Genomic DNA, 27,893 nt, shown 5'->3' with positions numbered 1-27,893 from the left:
TGGCCCCTGGGCCTCTTGTTTTTCAAAAGCTCAGAGGGCTTATGCTTGCATTAGTTTTTTAGTTTGTTTAGTGTTCTTCATTACGAACTTAGATATGAAGAACTACAGTTAATGTATTTTGCCCATCCGAGAGGCCATGCCCCTCCAAGGTACATGTAGGTAACATTACAATTTATTTAGGAATTAATTTTTCCTGATATTTATTTTTAAGTTCTGACGTCCAGTTTTAACACTCTCTGGACCCTCGCAATTATAATCTAAAAATTAAATCCTCGCTCTACTTGTACAGTATTTTTGGGTTCTTGAAACTATCCGCAGAGGTATTGAAATAGCATCTTGAAGCTATTTATAAGTGTAAAGCAAACAAAGCTTATCATTCAGTTTTCAAATTAAAAGTACAGCATTTTTTAAATTATGTTATATGATACATTATATATATTGATATATATATTAGTTTGTCCTATAAAGAAGAAGACCAAAATCCTCAAAATAGTATTGAGCATGAGTGTGGTAAATGCTAGAATATACAAAAAGATGATCAGTTGATATGATTATGATTAACAGACTGTAATCACAGTTAGAACAAAACAAATCAAAAGGAGGGCAATCGCAGACCTCCACAAACATCAGGGGCTTGTTTTTCAAAAAGGCCTAAGACAGTCGTAAGCGAAGTCCGGACTTAATCAATGACTACACCTTACACAAAAGTTTGTGTACAGTGTAAATGGAATTTTGCAATGACGCTGTGCTTTGTACTTTTTTTGTTTCAAGTGCAAGTTGTCACTAAATTTCTTTGAAATGCTGTACACGTTACACAACATTAGTGTAAATCGACGGCCGCTATCTGCCATCGTAGTTATCAAATGATAATTCTAACAGTATTTCCAGTACTTTGATTCATTTTCACAATTCACAATACGTTTATCAGTACTCTTAGGACTTTGATGCGAAGTTTGGACTCGCTGCGACCTCCTTTGCGATGGTTATTTTGAAGAGAAAAATAAGAAGAAGGAACATATATTAGTTCTTAAATGAATGGTCAAGAAGGAAATACTTAGCTGTACTAAATTTCTACTTTCGGTTTGATCCTTTTACATGTGTAATTTATTATCGTTAATTTTAGTAACACGATGTTCAAAGGACGACATATGTGAAATTTATTGCAGTTTTAGTTTTACTATGATTAATTATGTAGAGATTTGTGGTAAGGGACAGTTAATTGAAGCGAAGATGAGGAATCAATGAGGAGGTAAGTAATATTTTTTGTAAATCTTTAATTTTCTTCTTTTTCTTTGAATGTTTACATGAACGCCATTACCATGTATACTGTACTTCCATATTTACAATGTACATTTACAATAGATTTACAAAGAATCCCCAGGCTTTTGATTTACTTATATCTCTTCAGGTTTTTCAGGTGATTTATCGCTGTTTTATTAATGATATATAGTTCATAAAATTAAAGCCATATATGGCGTAACTGATCAAAAAATATATTTATGTAAAATACGAAATTAAGTAAAGAAATATAGTTAATACATTTTAATTAAAGCTTTTCATACAATTCTGAACATGGAGAACACCTCATTTCACCTAATAATAAAATTTTATCTTCTCTATAATGCCGGGGGAGACCTAGATTTTTTGCCACCTGGTAAAATAGGCGGCGCTTATCTCCATCACTGTCAGTGCTGCTGATAAGAACTGCACTGAGCTGAGTCAGCTTTGTTTACAAATTACCGACAGTGGGAATTCCATTCCATTTTGTGTGTAAATATAAATAAAGAAATGAAATCTGTGCACTGCGAGTCTAATTATTTAAGTTTAATTAATTATAAAACATTTACTTATTAACACATTTATGCAGTTAATAAACAGTATAATGTTGTTGCAGATAATCACATGTCATTGGAAAAAAAAGGGACAGAGAATACATATCTGTTTACATTTACATTTACACAAAAGTTTCAAACTAATAAAGTAATGGAGTTTCATCCAAAGTTCATCTAAATTGGAATAATTGCACATATGTCTTCTTAAAAAAAATCAATAAAATCACTTTCTTCTTTTAGCTTTGAACACACACTTCACATATCGCATCCAAATATTTTTCCTAAAAGAGAAAGTTAATGTTATTTTTTTGTAGTTCTTTTTACCCTTAGCACTTCTTGGCATACGGTGATTCGGTCTCCAAACAGATGTATATTCTCTGTCCACGTTTTCATTCCAATGACATACAGCCAAATTAGATCTTGCTCTGTACATGTCATCAGAAAATGATATTCTTTTATCTTGGTACACATTCATGACATTGTTGAAGCTTTCAACATAAAAGGTATCGTGGCATAAAATGTAATCCTGTGGATGCTTATAAACAATAGAATTTTTTATGACCCCTAGCAACAACTTCTCGGCACAGGGGTTAGAAATAACTTTTCGAGATATTTCATACTTTGGATCCATTTGGCACCTGGAGGATGAATGACAATTTGAGTGATTGTTTTTGTAATGTTCTACTATGTTCAATAGAAGTGTTTGAAGTTTTGAGGTATCTTCATCACAGTTTCTAATGGCCCAGTGAAAGTGAGTGCACACTGGCTCCACTTTGTCATCAAGTTGAGATGACCAGGATTTTCCCTCAAGATAAGCTGGTCCAGAAGATATTTTTTTCAAAGTAGATTTAACTGATTTTACTGCATGCCAGGTGTCATTTTGATTTGTAGACTCGCATTCCTCACGAATGTATTTATTAATTGACAGATTCCTGTCATGAGTATGAATTCCTACTGTAATATTTTGATCTTTCAAATGCTGGTACAGTAAAACTCGTTTAGTACGAACACGGATATAGTGAATTTACGGATATAGCGAAGTCATTTTGAATCCCCAGCTATATAAATTTAATGAATTTATTATACGTTTATAACGAATTACGGATATAGCGAAGTGATTTCATAGGTCCCAGTGACTTCGTTATAACCGAGTTTTACTGTATATTCTTTCTGTTCCGAGTTTTTCATGCCGTTGTGACACTTGATCATCAGATTTCGTTACGTGTTGACATGATAAAACTTTGTGTGTATTGTCCCCAATAGCCACTACGCTGGAATCTTTAGCATTTTTGCGCCAACCATGCCGTGCATCAGTCATTATATCTATACTCTCAAGGTCCTCATAAGATGCCACTTCCTCCAGAGTTGCCGTATAGATTGAGTCTTCATACTCCTTTTGAATGTGTTTCTTTGATTGATTGAAAAACTTTTGCCGATCCTGTTTCGATATTTTTCCAATACCTGCTCCATCGGCAAATCTAGTGTAGTGTGATGGAAGCATCCCGCTGCATAATAAAGAATAGTTGACGCGGTTATTTACCAAATATTCATTGTTAGGCAAATAAGGAGATGAAGACCACAGAAAAGTATGCCTACACCCCTCTTCCTCGCGCTGAAATTTGGTTGACATCACATGCCCTCTCTGATGTTTGTTCTTCATTTTTAAATTCCCAGTACAATTTTGACCGTGGTATTCTGCAATTTCCACCAGTCTCCTCAAAGAATCTTCAGCACACAAGAAGAGTTTTTGATTCACATCCTTTTTCTGAACCTTAATGTAAGGACTAGGTGCTGGAGATTTTTCTTGGGCAGACTGTGGGACATCACCCTGGATTTGTTCCTCATTTCTTTTCTCAGTCCAAAGAGAAAAGAGATATTCAATGACTTGCAGATTACCAACATGTTTGTTCAGTTTGCTCTCTAATCCAGTCCTTAGTTTTTGTAAATTTTCCAATACACTGATTTTCTTATTTTCATCTCCTGATAATTCAATTCTGAAACTTGGTGTTCTCTTTCGTTTTTTTGGTGGACTAGACATATTCACTTTCATACATTTGCTGTGGTTGTTTTGAACTTTTTGGTTTTTACAAATGTACAAGATACTAATTCTGGGAATATACTATTATTCTTGAAAAAGGGGTGTTTGTTTACAAACATGCATATAATTTTTTTTTAACTCGACAAATGATGCTGAATTGCATATATGAACACTTTATATAAAGCCTGTATTTCTTTTTCAACATAAATTTTCGAAAACAATTTAATTTTTAGATTTCTACAATCAAGAAGCTGCATATCTGCAATCTTGACACCCCTCACATGAAAATGGCCAGACTTGACACCTAATCCTATCTGTAGTTAGCACTTCCCCGCCAAAATCCTGATCTAGCATCTGACAATGACATAATCTGACCTTTCGCTGCAGAGTTACAGAGGCACATTAGGGTTATCTAATAAAATTCTTCTTAAAATTTATCTATCTTAAAATATTTTAATTAAAAAATAATGATAATGTAGAGCTCCTAAAATATTATGATACATTTGTGCAGCTCTTAATTCACAAATATGTGGTGTGCTTCTCTTTCTTTGTGTAAGTATTCAATGTATCCTGTATGGTCCTTTTGAAATGATTGGGCTTTCCAGTGTTCCAAGTATAATGAGAAGCCATCTTGGTATTTGCTGACTACAACATGGAGAGAACAGAAGACAAATTTATTTTAGCAATTGAAGTTACTGAAACTCAGAGAGAAACAATACGCCATCTTTTTGCACACCATGAGTGGGATTTCAATGAGGTTCCAATCGAGGACAATGTAAACCAGGTCCAAGAGGAGCAGAACAATGAAGAAGTTGCTGATTTCATTATAAATCAGAATGATGAAGAAGACGAATGTGTTCACTGTCTATGCCGTCCTTGCTTAACATCGGAAACCAACCGTCAAATATGGTGGTTAGAGGATCCGGAGCCGCCAAAAAGAAGCAATTCTCAAAGGAGAAAGGACAAATACAAAAGATTCTGGACAATGTTGTTCCATAGAAATGTGTGGAAGGATCCGAGATACATTCAGCGGAAAAAGAATGCCCTAAGACAGGATCCGCGCAGAAAAAATTACATTTATCACAGGAGGGACCTTATGCCAAAAAGTGTTGTGAGCTAAGACATTGGCTACCAAATCTTATTGATCAGCCATACATGGGACATATGTGGGAGTAATTGGGAACTCAAACCCATGTTAAAAATATTCATTTGACTTGTGAATTTTTTATTTATATATAATCGAATGACTGGAATATACTGGAAATATTAAGTGTGCTAATTATTACTTGTTCACCTAAGGTTTGTATAAAACAAATTTATTCTGTTAATGTATATTTATTTTCAAAACCTGTTTACTTTCTGTTCAAAATAAAAATGTTTTCTTGTCATTTTTCTCTTTATAAATTATATAAAAAATACTAGTGAAAACTATTTATAGTATAGTATGAAAAACAATTCCACACAGAGCATGTGCTGCAACACATGGCTACAGCCACTTCCTGTGTAAACAAAACACTGGTTATCTCCGCCTACTTTGTCAATCACTGAGAAGAAATTCAAAATTCAGTGCAGCTTCAGAACTTTATTCCTAAATTTCTCAAGATATAATTTTTTTTCAACTATGAAAGATGGACACATAAGGATATGGAAATAACGAACAGTATTCAATCTCAACGTCCATTAAACAAATATACAAAATAAGAGCAGAGCAAACACGGACCTCCGAAACATCAGAGGTGGGATCAGGTGCCATGGAGGAGTGAGCATCCCCTGCTGACCGGTCACACCCGCCGTGTGCTCATTGTCATAATCAGGAAATAACGGAAAAAAATCCGTAGTCAATTCAGTGTATAAACAATGGACTAACAATTGGTATGAAAAACGTCAGTCAGCATTTCATTCAATGATGAATTGTATTTGCTGACAAGGTCATTGTATCGACCATAGAATTTACGAAATGATGACTTTAAACGAGACTGTTGATATTCTTGTTTCATCAACTTGCTTGTCAATAATTTACCTCGTATAAGAAATTGTTCATACGTAGAGCATGCTCTTGCGTATCGAATCAACTGAGATATAAATACTCCGTATGCAGGTGATGAAGGTATATTGCTGCATAAGTAAGGGAAGTTGACGATAGAAAAGTTAAAGTCATCACGTTTATCATATAGCTTGGTTGTTAGATTACCATTTGTGTCTTTTTCAAGTAAAATATCCAAGTATGAAGCAGAAGTGTTGGACTCTGTGGTATCTTTTATCTCAAGCACATTATTCACCATCAAGGTGGCTGCTTCCATGCCAAAAATAAGAATTTAAAATGATTATAAAAAGCATATTTTCTCAAAAATGCTTCTCAGATCTGAAAGCTGCATAGAAAGTTGAATTTCCCCAACATTTTTCGATTGGCTGTCTTTTATATCCGGGCCCCGGCCTTTAAATCTTATGTATTTTCCTCCGAGCCGGAGAAAATTCCGAGAATCCAAATTAAATTGTGATATCTTTATAACGCAACTGACTTAGATTTTGTAATTTACGGAAAAGTTCTATCTTTATATAAAGTAATCATACAAATAATAAGTTCTTATAATTTTAGTCGAATAATTTTCATTGTACATGTATACGCCATATATGGCTTTAAAGTCCTTTTCCAATTATAAATTCACTGAATTTGAGGCACTAATAATAAACATTCTGATTAATTAATTAAACTTTTATTTCATTTTACTTTTACTACTAATAGCTAAAAATGATTATTATAGTAATATTGTTTAAGTTTAAAAAGTTCAAATAATATATCTGTTAACACAACCTCTTGGATTTATTATTGTTCATTTTTTTTCCGTCTGTCACTAACTTTAAAAGAAAGTTTTTTTCTCTACAACGATTGGACACATTTTGGTAAATTTTGAATTAAAATATGGCCTTCTCCCCCTTAGGCCCATGGTAAGGGGCTGGATTAACGAATAGAAATGAATAAATTTTTTTAAAAGCAGCTGTGCCAGAGGGGTAAGGTATTTGCATACTGATTTTAGCCAATGAAAATACATTATATTTTGAAAATCATATTTAGTTATTAGTCCCCTACCGGTGAAACCGGAGGGGACTATAGGTTTCCTCTGCGTCCGTCCGTCCGTCCATCCTTCTGTCTGTCCCACTTGGTTTTCCGCATTTTTTTTCTAAACGCCTTCAGATATTGAGCTGAATTTTAGTACGTGAGTGTATCTTAATGAGTTACAGATCAAGTTTGAATTTCGTTTTGCTTCATTGATTTTTGACAGAATTATGGTATTTTAAATATTTTCCATTCCCACTTGGTTTTCCGCACTTTTTTTCTAAACGCTTGTAGATATTGAGCGGAATTTTGGTACGTGAGTGTATCTCAATGAGTTACAGATCAAGTTTGAATTTCGTTTCGCTTCATTGATTTTTGACAGAATTATGGCATTTTGAATATTTTTCATAATCACTTAATTAAGATCGGGTTCGAACTGCGCTAACTTCCGATTGTCGACAAAAATATGAAACGAAGAAAAGACGATGGATAAATGAGTTGAATTGTCGTCTTAATGTTTATTATTTTATTAGATTTAAGGTATTTACAACTTGAAAATCCCTCAGTTTAACCTTGAACATGACTTTTGCACATTAAAAAATGACATCCTGAAGAAAAAAGGGGAACCCAGTAGGGGACCATGTATTGCTTATGCAATACTCCCAGAATACTCTCAGAATGCTTGTTTACACATGTTTGTCTATCAGACATAGTATTTATCTAATTACAAGGGTATTTATTTCATTGTCAGAATGTATAAATTCCTTGGCTCCTGGGTCCAGATTGGAGCAATTGTGACCAGGCGGGATTAAGTAACTGAGAAAACCCAGGATCTCTATAGGTCATCATCATGGTCCTTGAGCCTAGTTCTTTTTTAATTGATAAATAATCATACCACATGTTGAGGTAGAGATTACAAAATATGAAAAATCTAAAACAAATCCTGTATATAATCAAAAGGAATTGCAAAACAGAGAAAAAAGAATATACCAAACCATTGGAACTAATTTATGCATTCATGTACATGTATATTTTAAAATATTTTAGGGACATTTTCCATTCAGTAGTAAATAATGGAGGAGGGAAAAAAAATTTAGGAAGAAGAAAAGATAATGAAGATATAGTGTAAAATTTTCTTATTTTAACAATGGCATCAAACATTCTGGCAGGTGATCAATTGAACTTTACTCGTATGGGAATAGCAAGTGTGGATGAAATAAAGGTCGTTTTAGCGGACATTTTAAGATGTGAGATTAAACCCAAAGACATGCCCAAATCCATAACTTCGTGTTCAGAATTGACGACCGGGAGACACAAATTGAGGCCAAATCATTTGAAACTTTGTTGCCCCTCCCCTCCTGCTGTACCTGACTACAACAAATTTGATGTTTCTTTGTTATACACACTTATACGAAACCTATGTCCACAATTAAAGCCAACTCAGGGTTGGGGTAAAACACCGTCTATAACAGATATTCAAGTCGGAGATGACATCGAACGTCTTAGAGAGTTTAGAAACGAGATGTTTGCACACTTGGACTCGTCTAGTGTGGACGATGTCGTTTTTACAGCGAAATGGCGGGATTTAGAACAGGTATTTCAGAGAATGCAAATTTTTCTTATCTCAAAAGGAATCTCAGTTGACTACAGTAAGAAACTTGCAATCATTGCGAAGAGTGACTTTGGTTTCGAGGATATGGAAAAGTATAAAATTATTTTAGAAGGAATTCTGCATATTTTAAAAGAGAATGGTAATAATTGTAAGTATGATATAAATACTACGTTGTATTACTCAATATTCTCTACTTAATTCTACAATCTTTATACTAGCTTTGATTACATAAACAGGTGGTCCTTCAATAACGATACATGGAAATGATGAGGTTTTCTTTGGCGAAAAAACCTGCTTTCAGGCTATATTAGACCGATGTTCACCCTCCAATAACTGGCCAATCACGTGGGAGAAAATACAGGGAAATATAACAGAACAACTCGATACTAATAGACAGAAGTACAGGGGCAGTTCCAGTAGATGTTTAGTGATAGCAGACGTATCAAAGGAAGATGAGGGGGAATACAGAGCCGTCATTTCTAGAGAGAACAACGGGACACACATAAAAGTACCTAGCAATTGCAAGCGACTGACAGTGATTGGAGGTACAGATAACGTTAAACACGTTGTAATCTTTGTAACCTAATCATGAAACCCTTAACTTTATGTATTATTGCTTATGAGAGAAGTGCATTGAGAATATGATTATTTCACGTATAAGGGAAAAAATGGATACTTAAGCTTTGAAACGATAGTATTCTTTGGGGATAAGATGAATTTAAGGAAAACTAGAATATGTCTCACATATTCCAATATATCATTGAAAAAAATCTGAAAATTTTATTTTGTGTCGGATTTTTTATAACATAAACATAGGCTCTATAGAGCTTTTGACCGGCATTATATTAGTACTACAAATATGACTATATATACACATATAAAACATTTAAGATTTCACATATAAGACAGGATCACATTTCATGCACCACAACAAGCATATTTACACATAACAAACAAAAGGACTCAGAAAGCACATGTATCATGCAATAAATAAGACAAACACGGAATATAAATATAACTGAATGTCCAAATAGCACTTATGCTCTAAAAGAAGGTCTATGATTTATATATTTTGATAAAAATTATTTCATATATTTTGATAAAAAAAAATAGCTATAAATTTATGGTAAATAAATTTACTCACTTATAAAGCAAACAAAACAAAATAAACTTAAAACAGAAGAACAATACCAAAATAAATAGACAGATAAAAAGGAACTAAAAAATCGACCAAAAAATTGAGGATCAAGATCTGAATGATTAAGCAGGAGCCATCCTTACAGGAGTCTCCATTCCAATTGTTAATAAAACTTTTAATCTGAGTTATTGTAGTTTCAGTTCTAATGGTTTCAGGGATTCCATTCCATAGTTTGGCCCCTGCATATCTTAAAGAGTGTAGTCCATGTTTTGTTGTTAATTCTAACCCTTGGCACCCGTGCCATATATATTTGTTTTCGTAAAATTATATGAGTTTTCTTTAGAAATTTATAAATCAGATAAATATGCACGACTATCATTCTTTTAAATTTTAAAAAATTCTAAAGCCATTGTTCTTAATCTTCTAATGTTTAAAGTTGGTAAGCCTGATTTCAGTAATATTTCCTCATAAGTACTGTTCCTATCATCATAAATAAATCTGAGAGCCCTTTCTTGGATTTTTTTTCAATGTTTCTTGTATTATTTTCTCCACAGAAGTGCTAAACAACAGGACAGTTATTAAAATTACTCATAATAAAGGAATAGTAGATGGTCAGTTTTCCAAGTTTAGTCAGGTGTTTACATATGCATTTTAATTCATTAAGTTGTCTAGCTGCTTTTTTGCATATGATTGAAATATGTTTATCAAATTTAAATAGTTACACCCAGAAGTTTAACTTCTTCCTCACATTTTATATTTATACCATTCAAGATGAAAGTGATGTTTTCTTTACAGGTTTTGTTTCCTATCGAGTGTGTCTGAAATTTTTCTGATTAGCTTTCTTTCATATGGTTATTTGAGAATCAATTTATTAAATTTAAGCTTTCTTTTTCTAAAACTGTGATACCTTTGCTTAAGTCATAATTTGAATGAGACAGTGAGTTGTCATCAACAAAATTATATAACATACCTCAACAAAACTAAAAATGTAATTTAAAAATATGTTTAATATAACAGGACCTAATATAGAACCTTGGGGTACACCCTTACATATATCTTTAAACGTGCTCAAAATATTATCTTCTTTTACACATTCCCCTATCTGACAGATAACTTTGTACAAGTTTTAGATTAGAATCGGAGAGGCCATACATTTTCATTTTCAACATTAGCAGGTCATACGGTAAGCAATCAAAAGCCTTTGAGATATTCATAAACACAGCAGCAATATACTTGTTATCATCAATGTTTTTTTCCAGTCTTTAATGATTTCCGTTAACACAGTATTACATCCATAACCTGGCCTTAATGCTGATAAATACTAAATAGGGAAGGAGACTTGTAAGTCTAAGTCTTTTAAAGTCACAGACTTTTACAGCTCTGTGTATATATTGCCCTTTCAAAAGTCTTTGAATGGCTAGTAAAATGCTTACAGGATTGTAGTTACCTAGTTTAAACGGACTGTTTTGTAGTCCACTACTAAGTTTCTCATTAAAAAAAATCAGAAAAGGAAGTGAAATTTTAACATTTTTAATCACTGATAGAAAAGAAATTTACTATGTAAGTTTTTTTTTTAAAATTAAGCTTAAAAAGTATCAGTATGATTATATTTGTCGAACTATTTCAGAAATTCCAACAATTACCATGCCACAGGAAGTAGAAGTTCCTTTTGGGTCAACAGCTGTTCTTCAACCCATGATACAGGCCTTTCCAGATATTGAGGCCATAGAATGGCAAAAGAGCAGACGTATGGATCCGAACGCAGAGGAATTTGAAATCATTGATGTAACTAGCCCCAAATATTCCAGAAGCACACTGGATCCTAAACATCCGAAGTTAATCATAAATGAAACGACATTTGATGATAATCTTTTCTTTCGACTTGTAGTAGTAAATAAGGTTGGAAGATCCAGTAGCTGTACATTTCTACATGTTACTGGGTGTAAGTTTTTACTAAATGATTTTAGCTCACCTGAGCCAAAGGCTCAAGTGAGCTTTACTGATCAAAATTTGTCCGTCGTCTGTCGTTGTCATCGTTGTTGTCGTCGTTGTCGTTGTCCTAAACTTTTCACATTTTCATCTTCTTCTCAAGAACCACTGGGCCGATTTCAACCAACCAAACTTGCTACAAAGTATCCTTGGGTGAAGGGGATTCAAGTTTGTTCAAAAGAAGGGCCACGCACTTTTCCAAGGGGAGATAATTATGAATTAGAGAAAAAATAATGGCATTTAAAAAAATATCCTTCTCAAGAACCACTGGGCCAGGAAAGATGAAACTCATGTGGAATCATCCTCAGGTAGTGTAGATTCAAGTTTCTTCAAATCATGACCTTTAGGGGGTTGGGTGGGGCCAAAATGGCCGATCAAAGTTTTACATAGGAATGTATAGGAACAATCTTTAAAAATCTTCTCCTCAAGAACCAATGGGCCAGGAAAGACGAAACTTATGTGGAATCATCCTCAGGGAGTGTAGATTCAAATTTGTACGAATCATGACCCCAGGAGGTTGGATGGGGCCAAAATGGCCAATCAAAGTTTTACATAGGAATGTGTAGGAACAATCTTTAAAAATCTTCTTCTCAAGAACCACTGGGCCAGGAAAGATGAAACTCATGTGAAATCATCCTCAGGTAGTGTAGATTCACGAATCGTCACATTATGACCTTTAAGGGGTTGGGTGGGTCCAAAATGGCCGATTAAAGTTTTACATAGGAATTTATTGAAACAATCTTTAAAAATCTTCTTCTCAAGAACCACTGGGCCAGGCAAAATGAAACTCATGTGGAATCATCCTCAGGTAGGAATATTTAGGAAAAAATCTTTTCAATTACTAAGTGATATTTATTGGGAATCATCCCCAGGTAGTGTAGATTCTAGTTTGTTCAAATCATGATCCCCTGGGGGGGGGGGCTAAAATTCAAGCCCCCCCCCCAACCTCAGTAAATTTTCAGTTCTGATCTGATATGTGCTTTATCCTAACTAATTGTTCATGCGAGCGATGTAGCCCCTGGGCCTCTTGTTCTTCAATGATACGGTTAAACAATTTCTAAGCAGTTATGAAAAAACCCAGATAATATGTTGTTATATATAGAAACAATGTTTGACACTAGAAGTGGTTGTTTCTCCATATAATAAATAATTCATTTCCTTGATTTGCAACATTGTTTTTTGATGTAAAATGGTTCTTATTCTTTTTAAACAGCTCCCCCGAATGTCTTCATGATACACGATACTGATTTTCAAAACCAAAGCGTAACCTTGATTTGTAAAGTTCTTAGTGATAGCTCTCATCCTCTGACAGGAATAATGTGGACAAAAGATAACAATAAAATAGATATTTCATGTGGTGAAGGAAAATATACAGGAGGTGGACCTGACAACCCATCGCTTGAAATCAAAAACGTAAATGCTTCTGATGCTGGCATATATCAGTGTTGTGCGTCCAATATCGTTGGAACAACCCAAAGCGAAAAAGTTACTATAGGTAAATATTGAGAGGTTTTTCGAAGTTTTCGAAGTCGTCTGTTTTTTGTGTTTGAAATTAATATGTAGGGTAAAAAATTGATTTACAGATAGATACAGATTTGGTTTTTACAAATGTTTTCTCATAATCAACATTTTTAAAAATATTAATCATAAAAATACTGAAACATCATCAGGTAGAAGATTTTCACAGTTTATTTCTTATTTTAATTTCAGCTTTACCAAATGTTAAACTATTAATTAAGGAAAAAGACGTTGAAAATGGAGTTCTAATGTTGCAAGCTTCCATCAAGTCAATCCCAGATGCATTTAAAGTTCAATGGAAAGCACAAATAACTCCTCATGATACATTCCAACCGATAAATTTACACGAAGAAACCTATAGGGGAACCACAATCTCTCTTCCAAACCCACTGCTCATTGTTAAAAACTTCAACAACTCCAAGTACTTGGAAACATATAGCGTGGAAGTTACTAATTTTATTGGTATCAAAGTTGTTACGACTCAAGGTATGTAAAAATATTCTGTGGTGTAGCCACCGAATGCTAACACGTATTAAAACCAACATTTTGTATGTTTCTATGCTTTGGGAAAGGTTAAGATATGATTCGGGCATTGAATGTACGTATTGTGTATTGTTTATCCAATTATGATGTAAAGTTGCAAAGATCTTTTTACTATTTATAATATCAATCAGCATCATTCATCTGTTTGCTCATACCAGGGGTATTTAAGTTTAAACCAATGTTTGCCCTCTTCAAAGAAATAAAACAACAAAGCCAGGAAAACATGCGAAAACTTCCACAATGCATAGTGAATATACATCATTTTACATGCATGTAAAAGAAGATAAAACATTTAGATAGAGAATAATAAGATATTGAATTTTTAGTGTGTTAACAATTAAAATTTTCCTACGAATCTTAAGAATTGGTAATGCTTTTCGTAGATGTTCTGACAGGAGAACAATTAACAGAAGAAAACAATGATGAACTTTTAGATGGTAAGTAAAAGAGTCTATTCAGTGTGTACATGAAGTTTTATGAAATTTATTTCACAAGAGGGATATTTGTCACGCTTTTAGAACACAGAGATATGTTTAGTTTTGCTATTAGAGTAGCACAATTTTTTCTTAAAGCAATTGCGAATCACGAAGCGGTTTATACAAAGAGTTAAGAAAAGAAAGCTTTAAAAAACAAGTTAAGCTTTAAAATTTATAGAGCGGAAGTTTGTTCAGGAACAACATTTACATATTTCATTGATATTATCATTCTACACATTATGTAAAAATATTGATCCTGAACAAACATGCGCTCGGTGACTTTTACTCAAAATATCGACGAAATATGAACATTTTTCTGTAGAATTTAAAAAACCCTGAAATTTATGTATGTCATGTTTGTGACGTCATTTCGTACATATGACGTCATTACGTATGAAAATATTCAGTGCGTTAAAGTCAGTATCCTCCCCCCCCCCCCCGTTTAAGAACATAATTAAATAATTCTCCATCAAAGTTTGGTTTGGGGGCAAATATCGGTTATTACCGAATAAAGTTCTTTAACGTCAAGCGGATATATACATTTTTAACGTTAGACAAGGTGACGTAGATGACCCAGGTTATACAACAACTAAATTATTATCTTATCAATCATTTACTAACAAATCTTTTATGTACATGAACATTTTTTCTTAAATTAGTGGCCCCGTGAGGATTCGGGTTAGAATAGGTCCTCAGTACCCCCCTTGCTTGTCGTAAAAGACTAAAGGAGGCGGTCCTTCGGATGAGACCGTATAAACCGAGGCCCCGTGTCAAAACAGGTGTTGCACGATAAAGATCCCTCCCTGCCCAAAGGCCCTGAGTGCCGAGCATAGGCTTAAATTTGCAGCCCTTCACTGGCAATGGTGACGTCTCCATATCAGTGAAATATTCTAGAGAGGGACGTTAAACAGTATATAATCAATCAATCTTTAATTAGTGCTTAAATGTAAAATTCTAATTTATATTAAATATATTCGAAATGATTTACAAAAATTACTGGTTCAATGAAACAAATATAGTTTTGAAATATTACACTCTATCAGAAAAAGAAAGCACAATTATGATAACAAGTTTTTAGCTCTTCTGAGCCAAAGGCTCAAAGAGCTAATGCTATGGCCATTTGTGCGGTGTGCGGCGTGCGTTAACTTTTTAGAATATTGGCCATAACTCAAGAACCCTTTGGCCAATCAGTACCAAATTTGCCACAGGGTATCCTTGGCCCAAAGGCTACCATTTATACTAAAATAAGGGTTGGGACCCTAAAACAAGGGGAGATAATCAGGAAAACAAAACCAAAAGTACTAGTTGCTATAAATATCTTCTTCTCCAGAACCGCCAGGCAGATTTTCACCAAACTTACATACAAGGATCAGGATCTGTTGAAGATTATATTTTGCTTACTATAAGGGCTAGGATCATCAAATCTTGTAAGAAGATGCATCTTAGGACTTCACATCATGTTAATTCAAAAGTAGGACACGGTGACCTACTTTTTTAATTTTTCGGGCATTTGTTTTCAAATTGATTTGAAGGCATATTTTGCTTACTTTAAGGCCTATGATCATGAAACTTAGTCAGTTGATGCATCTTGGGTCCTTGAACAACGTCAACCTAAAAGTAGGTCACCGTGACCTACTTTTTGAACTTTATGACTTAACCTTTTTAAAACATTTATTCCTATTATTTCAGGCACTGAAAGGGTTAGAATCATCAAATCTTGTAATTTGCTGCATCTTGGGACTTTAAAACATGTTTAAGAAAAAGTAGGTCACTGTGACCTACTTTTAGAATTTTGCAGGCATATGTTTTCAAATTGTTTAAAAGGCATTTTTTGATTACCTTCAGACCTACAATCATCAAACTTGGTCAGTAGATGCATCTTGGGACTCTGTAAAATGTCAACTAAAGTGTAGGTCACGGTGACCTACTTTCCACATTTTAGGGCTATATTTAAGTATCTTGGGTATTTATTGGTTTAGAATCATCAAACTTTCTGAGTTGATGCATCTTGGGTTTTAGGAGAGTGACGACCAAAAATTAAGTCATGGTGACCTACGTTGGACATTTTATGGCTATATTTAAGTATCTTAGGTATTTATTGGCTTAGAATCATCAAACTTTGTGAGTTGATGCATCTTGGGTTTTCAGAGAGTGACGATCAAAAATTAGGTCACAGTGACCTACTTTCGACATTTTATGGCTAAATTTAAGTATCTCTGGTACTTATTGGTTTAGAATCATTAAATTTTGTCAGGAAATGCATCTTGAGTTTCCGGAGAGTGACGACCAAAAATTAGGTCATGGTGACCTACTTTTGACATTTTATGGCTATATTAAAGTATTTCCGGTATTTATTGGCTTAGAATCATCAGACTTTGTGAGTTAATGCATCTTGGGTTTTCAGAGAGTGACGATCAAAAATTAGGTCATGGTGACCTACTTTTGACATTTTAGGGCTATATTTAAGTATTTCCGGTATTTATTGGCTTAGAATCATCAAACTTTGTGAGTTAATGCATCTTGGGTTTTCAGAGAGTGACGATCAAAAATTAGGTCATGGTGACCTACTTTTGACATTTTAGTGCTATATTTAAGTATCTTAGGTATTTATTGGCTTAGAATCATCAAACTTAGTCAGCAGATGCATCTTTAGACTCTAAAAAATGTCGAGTAAAATGTAGGTCATGGTGACCTACTTTCAACATTTTATGGCTACTTTCAACATTTTATGGATATTCTCTGGTACTTATTGGCTTAGAATCATCAAACTTTGTCAGTTGATGCATCTTGGTTTTTCGGAGAATTACGACCAAAAAGTGGGTCAAAGTGACCTACTTTCGACATTTATGGCTATACTTAAGTATCTTAGGTATTTATTGGCTTAGAATAATCAAATTGTGTAAGTTGATGCATTTTTGGTTTTCCAAGAATGTAGACCTCACCAAGAATTAGTCCTTATTGGCTATGAATCATCAAACTTAGTCAGGTGGTGCAACTTTGGTCTTAGGATACTTAGGGTTAGATGCTTCAAATACAAGTGATATGTTGTACAATTTATCAGAAGAGCGATTCAAGGCCCTTGGGCCTCTTGTTATTAATGTTCTATCCTTACGTCCTTTTAAAATAGTGAATAAGAATACTTTTGGCTAGTTCATATCACTTTCAAATTTGGTTTTGTTAATGTCTGTTTAAAATAGAATATATCGAATGTATCCCTTCTATTCGGTCAATCCACAGATGAATATCAACTTTGGTCAATATGCATTTTGTGAAGTTGATAAAGAGCCCATCTATGACCTCATAAAAGAGATACACCCAACACGCGGTTAATTGGTTTCCGATTTGACCGATGTATTCCTCTTTACAGTTGATACAAGTAATACAATAAGGGATGATTTTGGTTTTACACATGTTTTCATTTACATAAAATGTGTTCCTCACTTGAAAATAATATAGGATCTAATTACATTGGAACACATTCTATAGATCTACATACAATATACTCTATTATTTATTAAGTATAAGAGGGCCTCCTACCATCTGACATAATAAGTCCTCTAATACACTCAATTCTTGTTTATTCGGCTTCAGGTGTACATACTTTGTATTATTCATCTTTAGGTGCCAATTTGGTCATATATAAGGACAGTGGTGCTAAAATAAGATTTAACAATTTACGACGCGCCTTAATAAAAGGAATTTCAGAACAGGAAATGACAATTCTCAAAGACACGTTAAAAGGTAACACAACCTTATGATCTATTGATTGCTACATACCCTTTGCTTCTTCAGTTAATCATGAAGCAAAAATCAGTTCAAACTACAGTAAGACGCTAATTGTTTTTTCAGAGATGGGTTCATTGGATATAGAATCTCTTAACAGTGGAAAGAGTGTTACAGAATTCGTAAATGTACTGAAATATAAGAAGGTTTTCACGGACCGAGATGTGATAACAATGCAGTACTTAATGAGGGTTATAGAGCGACCAGATCTTGAAAAGAAATGCATAGATTACGCCACCAGTAGGAAGGAGAGATTGTGTTATTTTCAAGAAGAAAACCACACTGGTAAATACTCTACTGTAATAGAAGGATATGGGAATAACGAACAGTATTCAATCTCAACGTCCATTAAACAATACAAAATAAGAGCAGAGCAAACACGGACCTCCGAAACATCAGAGGTGGGATCAGGTACCATGGAGGAGTGAGCATCCCCTGCCGACCTGTCACACCTGCCCTGTGCTCGTTGTCATAATCAGGAAATAACGGAAAAAATCCGTAGTCAATTCAGTGTATAAATAATGGACTAACAATTGATTTGAAAAACGACAGTCAGCATTTCATTCAATGATAAATTGTATTTGCTGACACGGTCATTGTATCGACCATAGAATTTAGGAAATTATGACTTTAAACGAGACTGTTGATATTCTTGTTTCATCAACTTGCTTGTCAATAATTTACCTCGTTTAAGAAATTGTTCATACGTAGAGCATGCTCTTGCGTATCGAATCAACTGAGATATAAATACTCCGTATGCAGGTGATGAAGGTATATTGCTGCATAGGTAAGGGAAGTTGACAATAGAAAAGTAAGTCATCACGTTTATCATATAGCTTGGTTGTTAGATTACCATTAGTGTCTTTTTCAAGTAAAATATCCAAGTATGAAGCAGAGGTGTCGGACTCTGTGGTATCTTTTGTCTCAAGCTCACCAGAATATATCGTGTGGACGTAGGAATGGAAATTATCATTATAAATTGATAATGCGTCGTCGATATATCTAAATGTCGAGTTGAAGGCCACAGAAAGTGTTTTCTTCTTTTCACGTAAAAGATTTTGCATAAATTCTGCTTCATATGAATATAAAAAATAAGTCTGCTAATAACAGAGCGCAATTTGTACCCATGGGAATTCCAATAGATTGTTGGAATACCTGGTCTCCAAAAACCACATAGATATTGTCAATCAGAAACTCAAGCATCTTCTTGATTTCAACTTCAGAATACTTATAATAGCAATCGAAATTAAGTATTTATATGTTAAAGTCACGTATTAAAAGATTGAGGGGCAAAGTGAAAACCATCTATCCTTCTGTGTTCAATAAACCAGAAGTGAAAAAAGAATTAGATAGATTACACGATCAGTACGTACTGGTTCCTGCCGACAAAGCAGGTAAGAACATTGTCTTCGTTTGTAAGGCTCAATATATAAATTGCATTCTAGAAGAACTTGGATTTAATTCTACAAGTGGTAATCCTACATATACTTCTTTTTCTAAGGAAGAAATTCTTCAGAATCACCTGTCAGTATTGAATACTTTTAATATTCCACAGAGCCAAAATGAATTTGAACTACCTTATATATATTGGATTCCGAACCTTCATAAGAATCCTTACAAACAAAGATACATTGCAGGTTCCAGTAAATGTTCAACCAAGCCTCTTTCGTTACTTCTCAATAAAATATTGACTGTAGTGAAGGAAAAACTTCAAGAGTACTGTACAACTATATTTTCAAGAAGTGGTGTAAATCAGATGTGGATACTTAAAAATTCTAAAGAACTTTTGGACAATTTGAAATCACAAGACTTTACAAAAATCAACAACATAAAAACCTACGACATTTCAACTTTATAAACAACAATTCCCCACGACAAATTAAAATCCAGGCTTTTTGAATATCATTGACAGCTGCTTCTTCAACAAAAATGGAACTCGTAAGTTTACTTACCTCGTCATTGGTCATTTGAAATTTTTTTTGGTAAAACAGATTCTGATTGCACACATAAGTACTCTGAAGTTGACATCAAGAAAATGCTTGAGTTTCTGATTGACAATATCTATGTGGTTTTTGGAGACCAGGTACACCTTTGCTTCATACTTTTGAAGTCAACATTTCGTAAATTCTATGGTCGATACAATGACCTTGTCAGCAAATGTCAGCAGATGTTTCGGGGGTCCGTGTTTGCTCTGCTCCTGTTTTGTATATTTGTTTAATGGACGCAGAGATTGAATACTGTTCGTTATTTCCATATCCTTCTTCATGCATCCTTGAGAAACATTCATATTCAAAAATTTTAACAAGAGCCCTGAAGTTTACCATGCATGGACACAGATTTGAGGTTAATATTTTCTGTATAATTTTCGACTTATATATTTTAATAACATTTTACACAAAAATAAATAATTTTATTCTTAATACTTAGGAAAAGTGGCGATGTTGTTGTGTAATAATAAACAATAATGAAATATTTCATATGCCACAAAGAATATTGAAAAAAAAAAAAACAGTTTCTATAGGAGGGAGGGGAAAGGGATCATTACTATATTTCCAGAAATATTAAAAAAAACTAAATTTAGGAAATTTCCTATGGCCTTTTTTTAATTTAACCGAAAAATTACAAGAAAATATTTCCAATATTTCACATTTTTAGTAACCATATTGTTTTCCTTTAAGTGGGAATACATGTATTTGTAATATAAAGGTTTTGAAATTTAACATTTTTAAAAATTGAAACTATAAAGCAATTTTTTTATTTATTGATTAAAAGTGTCTCAAAGGGAATAATTGGATCCAGAATTCATCTCAAGACCAGAAGTTTTAATATTTTCAGGAATTCGAATCCTACCTCACTCCTTAAATCAATTCCATATCGCAGGTAAAAAATGAAAATCTCCAAATATTCTCTGTAATCCTTAAACGTTCTCCTTATCTCCGAGGAACTTTCTCCGCCATATTTTTTGAGTAATTTATAACAAGACAAAATAGTAAAGTAAATCGCAGGAAAATTGAAGCCATGACGTTATCAATGTTTTTTTGTGCTTATGGAGAGTACATGATTAAAATATGAAGTTTTTTATTGCTCTGGGGTTCATTGCAATCAAAAGTCGAAGTCATGAATGGGGCCTTATAGCTAAGATTTAAAGGTTTAAAGCAAAATGAATTCCATTTTAATTATCTGTTTAAATTTCAGACAAACAAGTGGAAAAGTGAATTTGTTATATATCTTTACAGTAATTGTTAAGTTATTCCTACACGCTGTCGTTTTCACTCATTTTTCAAAACATTTGGTAACCAATGAATATTTAACTGTTTTTTACTATCAAAATGTTTATTTAAAATTGTATGAACTACAAAATGATTTCTATCAAATATTTGATATTTGGTTTAAAGTCAATCAAACATATTCAGTGATAATTTGTTATCCTTATCGCCAGGAAGGATTTCAGTGTACTTTACTGATTCTTGATTATTCATTTTAATTGCAGTATCTCGAGTAGCCCTTGTTTTCCGGCTTGTCACGATGGCTCTATGTTATAATATCAACTCATTAAGGATTCAATAATTAGATATGACAGTGAAAGTATTTGTTTAATGTTATCGAGCTGATGACATTATTTATTGAACGTTAACGTCCCTCGTATGACTCGTCTTTAAGGATAGATGATACAAACAATTTTCGTCTTTAGAGGAGACCTGTTAAGAAAAGTGGATATTTCTTAGACTTTTTCCTTAAAAAAGACTGGAAAATTAAATAGACTTTGTAATTTTTCAATAAAATTAGAAATATTGACGAAACACACGCAGTAAAGGTTAACAGATAAAAAAAAAATAGAATGTGCTAAATTGATTCTTAAAGTGTAATATCAAATATACATGTACCAAGACAGGTGAATTTCATCAGGAAAAATAAAATTGTAAATATTAGCCTATATGGTATTGTTGAATTCTTGTCATTATGTTTGTCTTCATAATATTCACCCGGCTTGGTACATTTTTCTAAAGTTTATATCGCATTTTAATGCCAAAATAACATATTCTAAAATTTGTTTTCATCTGTAAACCTAAACTGAGTGTGATTTGTCTATATTTGTTTTTTTCATTGAAATATTACTAACATTTTCAAATTCCATTTCATTGGCCAGTTCTTTGGAGAATAAATTCTAAGAATTATCTACTTTTCCGAACTTTTGACATGATTTTAAGTATCCCCAAAAGAACAAAAATATTTGTATCATCTGTTCTTAACATAAAAAGTGCCAATATTGTAATTTTTGGAAGATGGGCCTAGTTACAATCACAGAAGATATGCTCAGGAGTTGGGCAATTTGAAATCTATGGATTAAAAAAAAATATTATATGAAGAATATGAAGAAAAGTACAAAGGAGGTAATATAATTAATGCATACGTGAGGGAAGTTGATGACTGAAAAGTTAAAATCATCAGGTTTATCAAAAACTTCTGAGTTCCGAAATCTTTACACCTTGACATTGTGAGCGTGTTGCCAAATAACACCTAAATCTAATGTCCTATAATTATTTATAATTTTGTAATATATTTTTATCAATATTTATTTGTTTTATAAGATGGATGTACACTTGTCAAGCTACATGTGATGGATGACATAGAAAACTTCACAAAGTTGGATTCCTTGATTGAAACCGTAGCGGCCATTGTAGAATGTGATCCTAAATTTATAAAAGTCGTTGGCATCCTTCGGGAAAACAGTTTCAATGTCGTTTTAGAAGTTGAAAAGAAACTGGCGCAATCACTTTTAAGTAAAACGGCAAACGAAATGCTTAAACTAGCAGAGTATAAAGTTGATGCAATAGAAATATACGGATATAAAATCACTTTTGAAAAAGAAGGTAAGTACACTTTTTACTCTACTCAAATATCGATAGAATTCAAACCAAGAGAAAAAGATGCCGCACCAAATAGATTAACACTTTACAACTTACTGAATTGTAATGCAACATACACTGAATGTTTGCGTTATTGAAACATTTCCCCCAAGCACCTTTTAGTGTAGTACACGTTTCTCTAAAGTTTAGCGTAAATAATATTATGACGCTATATTTCAATACAAAAATAATTTTACTTATTTGATGAGATTTTTACAAGTATGAAAGAAAAGTCAATAGTCATTAAAGTAAGGATTAAATGAACATTTTTAAGTGCGTGATTGCGGGGAAGCGGTGTATTCGTGATTTTGCGTTAGAAATAGGAAATGGTACATGCGTTAAAATGCGTGACTGCGGGGAAGGGGGTTAAAGAAATATCAGTGAATGCGTTTAGGGTTGTTTCTCAAAAATACAACGCATCGATTGTCCTAAACATTCAAAAGTTAATCTTTACTTTTTTGCCGAACAAAAAGAATTTAAAAGCATTGATAATCAATAAATGATGATATATTTGCAACAGATAGAAAATCTGTAATCAATTAGTTTAAAACATAGGAAAGTTGAAAAGCTATGATGTTTTCACATATTATTTTAAACAAGAATACTAAATACAGTGTCAAACTTAATTCTGTTGTGAAGTTCTAATACTACTCATTTATGATCTTTTAAATATGGGCAATTTTTACAATGCTAAGATAAAATGAAATTGATGTATAGTATTATTTACATTTGTGTATTCTTTACGTTCACTCTCTCTGCATGTTTTTCTACTATCATCATTATGTACATATAAAACTACTCTGTTGAGCAACTTGATTATAAATATGGAGATATTTCATATCTTATATGAACAGAAAAAATACACAATAGCTTTCATTAGAATTGGCGAAATTAGTTAAGGAATCACTGTATAGTAAACAGTTTTCAAGGTGAAAGGTCTATGAAACAATACAAAATAAGTACATACCAAACACGAACCTCCATAACATAAAAGTTGGGATCAGGTGCCATGGAGAAGTGAGCATCACCGCTGACCGGTCACACATAATGTGCTCCTTATCATGATGGGGAATTGATAAAAAAAATCGTCGTCGTCGTCAATTCATTTCATAAATAATAGACTAACAATTAGCATGAAAAATATCAGACAGTATTTGACTTAATGATAAATTGTGTTTGCTGACAAAATCATTGTATAGACCATAAAACTAACTAAATGGTGACATTACCGAGACTATTGATACCCTTGTTTCATCAACCTGTTTGTTAATAATTTACCTCGCCTTAGAAATTGTTCAAATGTAGAGAATGCTCTTATGTGTCGAATCAACCGAGATATATAAACTCCGTATGCAGGTGATAAAGTTATATTACTGCATAAGTAAGGGAAATAAACGATCGAAATGGTAAAGACATCACGTTTATCATTGTACTTGGTTGTTAGGTTACTATTAATGTCTTTGTAAGTAAAATATCCAAATATTTTACACATGTGTCAGACTCTGTGGTATTTTTTTAATCTTAAGCTCACCATGATATATCGTACCGACTTATGAATGGAAATTACCAATGTTAATTGACAATATGTCGTTGATATATATTGATGTTGAGTTTAAGGCCTAAGCTAGTGTTTTTTTTTTCACGCATAAGATTTTGCACAAATTCTGCTTCATATGAATACAAAAAGGTCGGCTAATAACTGGACGCATTTGGTACCTTTTAGTATTCCATTAAATTGTTTGATGATCCTGTCTCCACAATACACATAGATATTGTCATTAAGAATCTCAAGCAACATTTTGACGTTATCTTTAGAGTACTTGGTTCAATTAGAGTGTTTTAACAAAATCAGATTGCAAATGATAATATAAGAATGTAAGTAAATTTGCGAGTTTTAATTAAAAAAAAGCAACAAAAACTCCTTGTTAACAAGATTTGTTTGTAAAACACTGATGCCCCCGTATGGCAACATAGCAAAGATTAAGCTTTTATCAAATGCAAATTTAATTAAATGGTACCAAAAGTAGGGTATTCTCACTGGAAAACAATTATGAAATTTGAAAGTAAGCCAATGTTAAAGGTTTTTAATTGGTATAAAAATATACAGGGTCATAAGGTCAATGTAATTAGTATCAAATAAAAGGTCTTGCCACATAAAATAGTTATGTAGAGCATGAAAGCCCTAGCCCTAACCGTTCAGAAGTTATGGATAACGTTCAATTTCTTAAAAAGTAGGTCAAACTGCAGGGTCAAGGTCAAAGGGTCAAAGTCATTGTTATCAATGAAAGGTCTTGTCATAAGAATCAAATATGTAAAGTATGAAAGCACTAGCCCTTACTCTTTTAATGTTATGGTCAAGGTTTGCTTTTTTAAAGTAGGTTAATCTCAAAGGTCAAGATCAAAGGGTCAAGGATCTACATATTCAATGAAGGGTCTTTTTTTACAAGGATTACATATACTAAGTATAAAAGCCCTATCTCTTACTGTTCAAAAGTAATGGCCAAGGTTAAAGTTTTTCACAAGTTCGAAAATCTACAAGGTCAAAGGGTCAAGGTTGTTGGTATATCCAGTGAAAGGTCTTTTAACATACATTACATATGTGAAGTATAAAAGTCCTGGTGTCTACTGTTCAAAAGATATGCCCAAAGTAAAAATTTAAATTTTTTCTTAAAAGTAGGTCAAACTCCAGGGTCAAGGTCAAAGTTATTGTTATCAAATGAAATATCTTGTCATAAGAATCAAATATGTAATGTATGAAAGCACTAGCCCTTACTCTTTTAAAGTTATGATCAAGGTTTGCTTTTTTAAAGTAGGTTAAGCTCAAAGGTCAAGGTCAAAGGGTCAAGGATCTTCATATCCAATGAAGGGTCTTCTCACAAGAATTACATATATGAAGTATGAAAGCCCTATCCCTTACTTATCAAAAGTTATGGCCAAGGTTAAAGTTTTTTTTACAAGTATAGAAATCTACAAGGTCAAGGTCAAAGGGTCAAGGTTGTTGGTATCCAGTGAAAGGACTTTAAACAAACATTACATATGTGAAGTATAAATGTCCTGGTGTCTATTGATCAAAAGATATGGCCAAAATAAAATTATAAAATTTTCATGTTAAAGTGGGTCAAATTCCAAGGTCAAGGTCAAAAGGTCAAATTTGGTGGTACCCAAAGAAAGGTCTTGTCATAGTCATAGCTCCACTTAATCAAAAGTTATGGGCAAGGTTAAAGTTTTTGCGGACAAACAGACAAACAGACAGACAGACACGACAAAAACTACATACCCCCGAAACTTCTTTTACGGGGGCATAAAAACGTTCTTACATGTTTGTTTTAACTATTTTTAAGGGTAATTGGGAGTTTTAGACTTTCCCTTAATATTTTTACGTTTCCTATTGCAGACTATGACTTAAGACTACAAGACTTAGACGTTGCAGGACAAAATTTGAATGAAGTCAAAAGCTTTTTATCTGGTCCATGTACAAATCTGTTTCGTAAAATCCTTCGAAGATATGTCCAAGATGAGGATTTCGTAACAACGATAAAAAAGTCCAAAGATCAAGTATTACCTTTAATTAATGTCGATCAACACAAAATGCTTTATCCCAAGAAAGGATCATTCTCTGGGAGTTACGAAAATTTAGATCTGCCTCTTCTATACATCTTATTCCAAACTATTTGCTTCATGGAACCCCATAGCAGAGGATGGGGTAAAACGCCAGATCCATCGGACACCTCAATGGCCGCCTGCATTGAGAATATTATGGATATTTACAGAAAATACTTTACTTACCCTCCGTTGTGTTTGGAGCGATCAGATTTTGAACAAATTTTTAAAGTTTTTGAAAACTTGGAAGAAGCACTTAAAAATCTAGAAATGAATAGTGTCGAAAAATATATTGAAAGAAGGGCCAAAGAAGAAATGGAAAGAAGATCAAAAGAAGAGAGGGATATCTTCAGAAAGGGAACGGAAAATAGAGTCAAAGGCGAGATGGACATCTTCGAAGAGAAAATGTCACAAAGAGCCTCAGAAGGGACAGATATCTTCAAAATGGAATTGGAAAGGGGAACCAAAGAAAAGAAGGATATCTTTAAAAAGGGGATGGAAAGAAGTACCAAAGAAGAGAAAGATATCTTTGGAAAAGGAATGGAAATAAAAGATAAAATGGACACCGTAGGAGAGAAAATGTCACAAGGAGTAAAATCAGTGAAAGATATCTTTACAGATTATTATCAAGGTTTGAAATTGAAAATGGAAACCACAGAAAAGACAGATATCTTTACAAAGATAATGGAAAAAAGTAACCAAGTAGAGAGAGATATCTTTAGAAAAGAAATGAAAATAAAAACCAAAGAAAGGAATATCTTATTTGAAAAGCTAATGAACAAAAGTCATAAAGAAGATACAGATATCATTAATAAGGGAATGGAAGGAAGAGTCAAAGGGAAAATGGAAAGAATAGAAAAAGAGCAAAATCTTCCGGGGAAATTCAGAGGTAATAGCATAAAATGTGTTTGTGTCATGCAGGCCTGTAGGAATCAATTCAGCTGGGGACAGTATCAACTATCAAAATGTCACTGGCACACAAAAAAAATCGTCAGACGTTTTAATTAATGGGGCACTATACTATACATATACTAGCTACTGTTTCTAGAGTATACATAAGATCGGCAAAATTTCGATACTACAGTATACGTTGCATGTATAGACCCCCTAAATACATCTTTCAATGAAAGATGATGAAATTTATACTGCCCTAAGACAGACAAAAATACCTAAAACAAACAGTTAATAAAATGTATCTTTATATATATATAATTGGGTAGAATGTTTATAGAGAATTCTTTTCAAGCAACTTCTGTGAATTGATGAAACACAATTACTAGTATATCACAGATGCGTCATCCGTAAAAAATTGATGTGAAATAGATTCTTTTCTTGCGAATTTTGAACATTTTTCTTGTAAAAGTCATACACACTCCTAATAAGTAGAACAAGTAATTTTATC

General features: G+C 33.2%; 1 protein-coding gene across 1 annotated transcript; it reads left to right on the top strand.

Moving 5' to 3' along the window:
- Nucleotides 1–901: 901 nt before the first annotated feature.
- Nucleotides 902–27,666, top strand: LOC134228497 (uncharacterized). The gene is made up of 11 exons (XM_062710148.1): nucleotides 902–1,249; nucleotides 7,973–8,685; nucleotides 8,774–9,082; nucleotides 11,303–11,617; nucleotides 12,878–13,159; nucleotides 13,375–13,668; nucleotides 14,109–14,162; nucleotides 17,823–17,942; nucleotides 18,051–18,269; nucleotides 22,574–22,855; nucleotides 26,286–27,666. Exons 2-11 carry the CDS (start codon nucleotides 8,073–8,075, stop codon nucleotides 27,497–27,499), a joined length of 3,702 nt encoding a protein of 1,233 aa, XP_062566132.1. The 5' UTR covers nucleotides 902–1,249; nucleotides 7,973–8,072; the 3' UTR covers nucleotides 27,500–27,666.
- Nucleotides 27,667–27,893: the final 227 nt, after the last annotated feature.

Source organism: Saccostrea cucullata, unplaced genomic scaffold, assembly GCF_032062105.1.
Source record: "Saccostrea cucullata isolate Sc308-1 unplaced genomic scaffold, CSIRO_AGI_Scuc_v1 ctg5205, whole genome shotgun sequence".
Classification (NCBI taxonomy): Eukaryota; Metazoa; Mollusca; class Bivalvia; order Ostreida; family Ostreidae; genus Saccostrea; species Saccostrea cuccullata.
This window is presented reverse-complemented; position numbering and strand designations above follow the sequence as displayed.

What these genes read in the sequence shown, in the direction of transcription:
- LOC134228497 (XM_062710148.1), top strand. Translation starts at nt 8,073, where the DNA reads ATGGCATCAAACATTCTGGCAGGTGATCAATTGAACTTTACTCGTATG. An exon ending in AAGCGAAAAAGTTACTATAG is followed by an intron (nt 13,160 to 13,374) that starts GTAAATATTGAG and finishes TTTTAATTTCAG; the next exon opens with CTTTACCAAATGTTAAACTA. An exon ending in CAATGATGAACTTTTAGATG is followed by an intron (nt 14,163 to 17,822) that starts GTAAGTAAAAGA and finishes ATTCATCTTTAG; the next exon opens with GTGCCAATTTGGTCATATAT.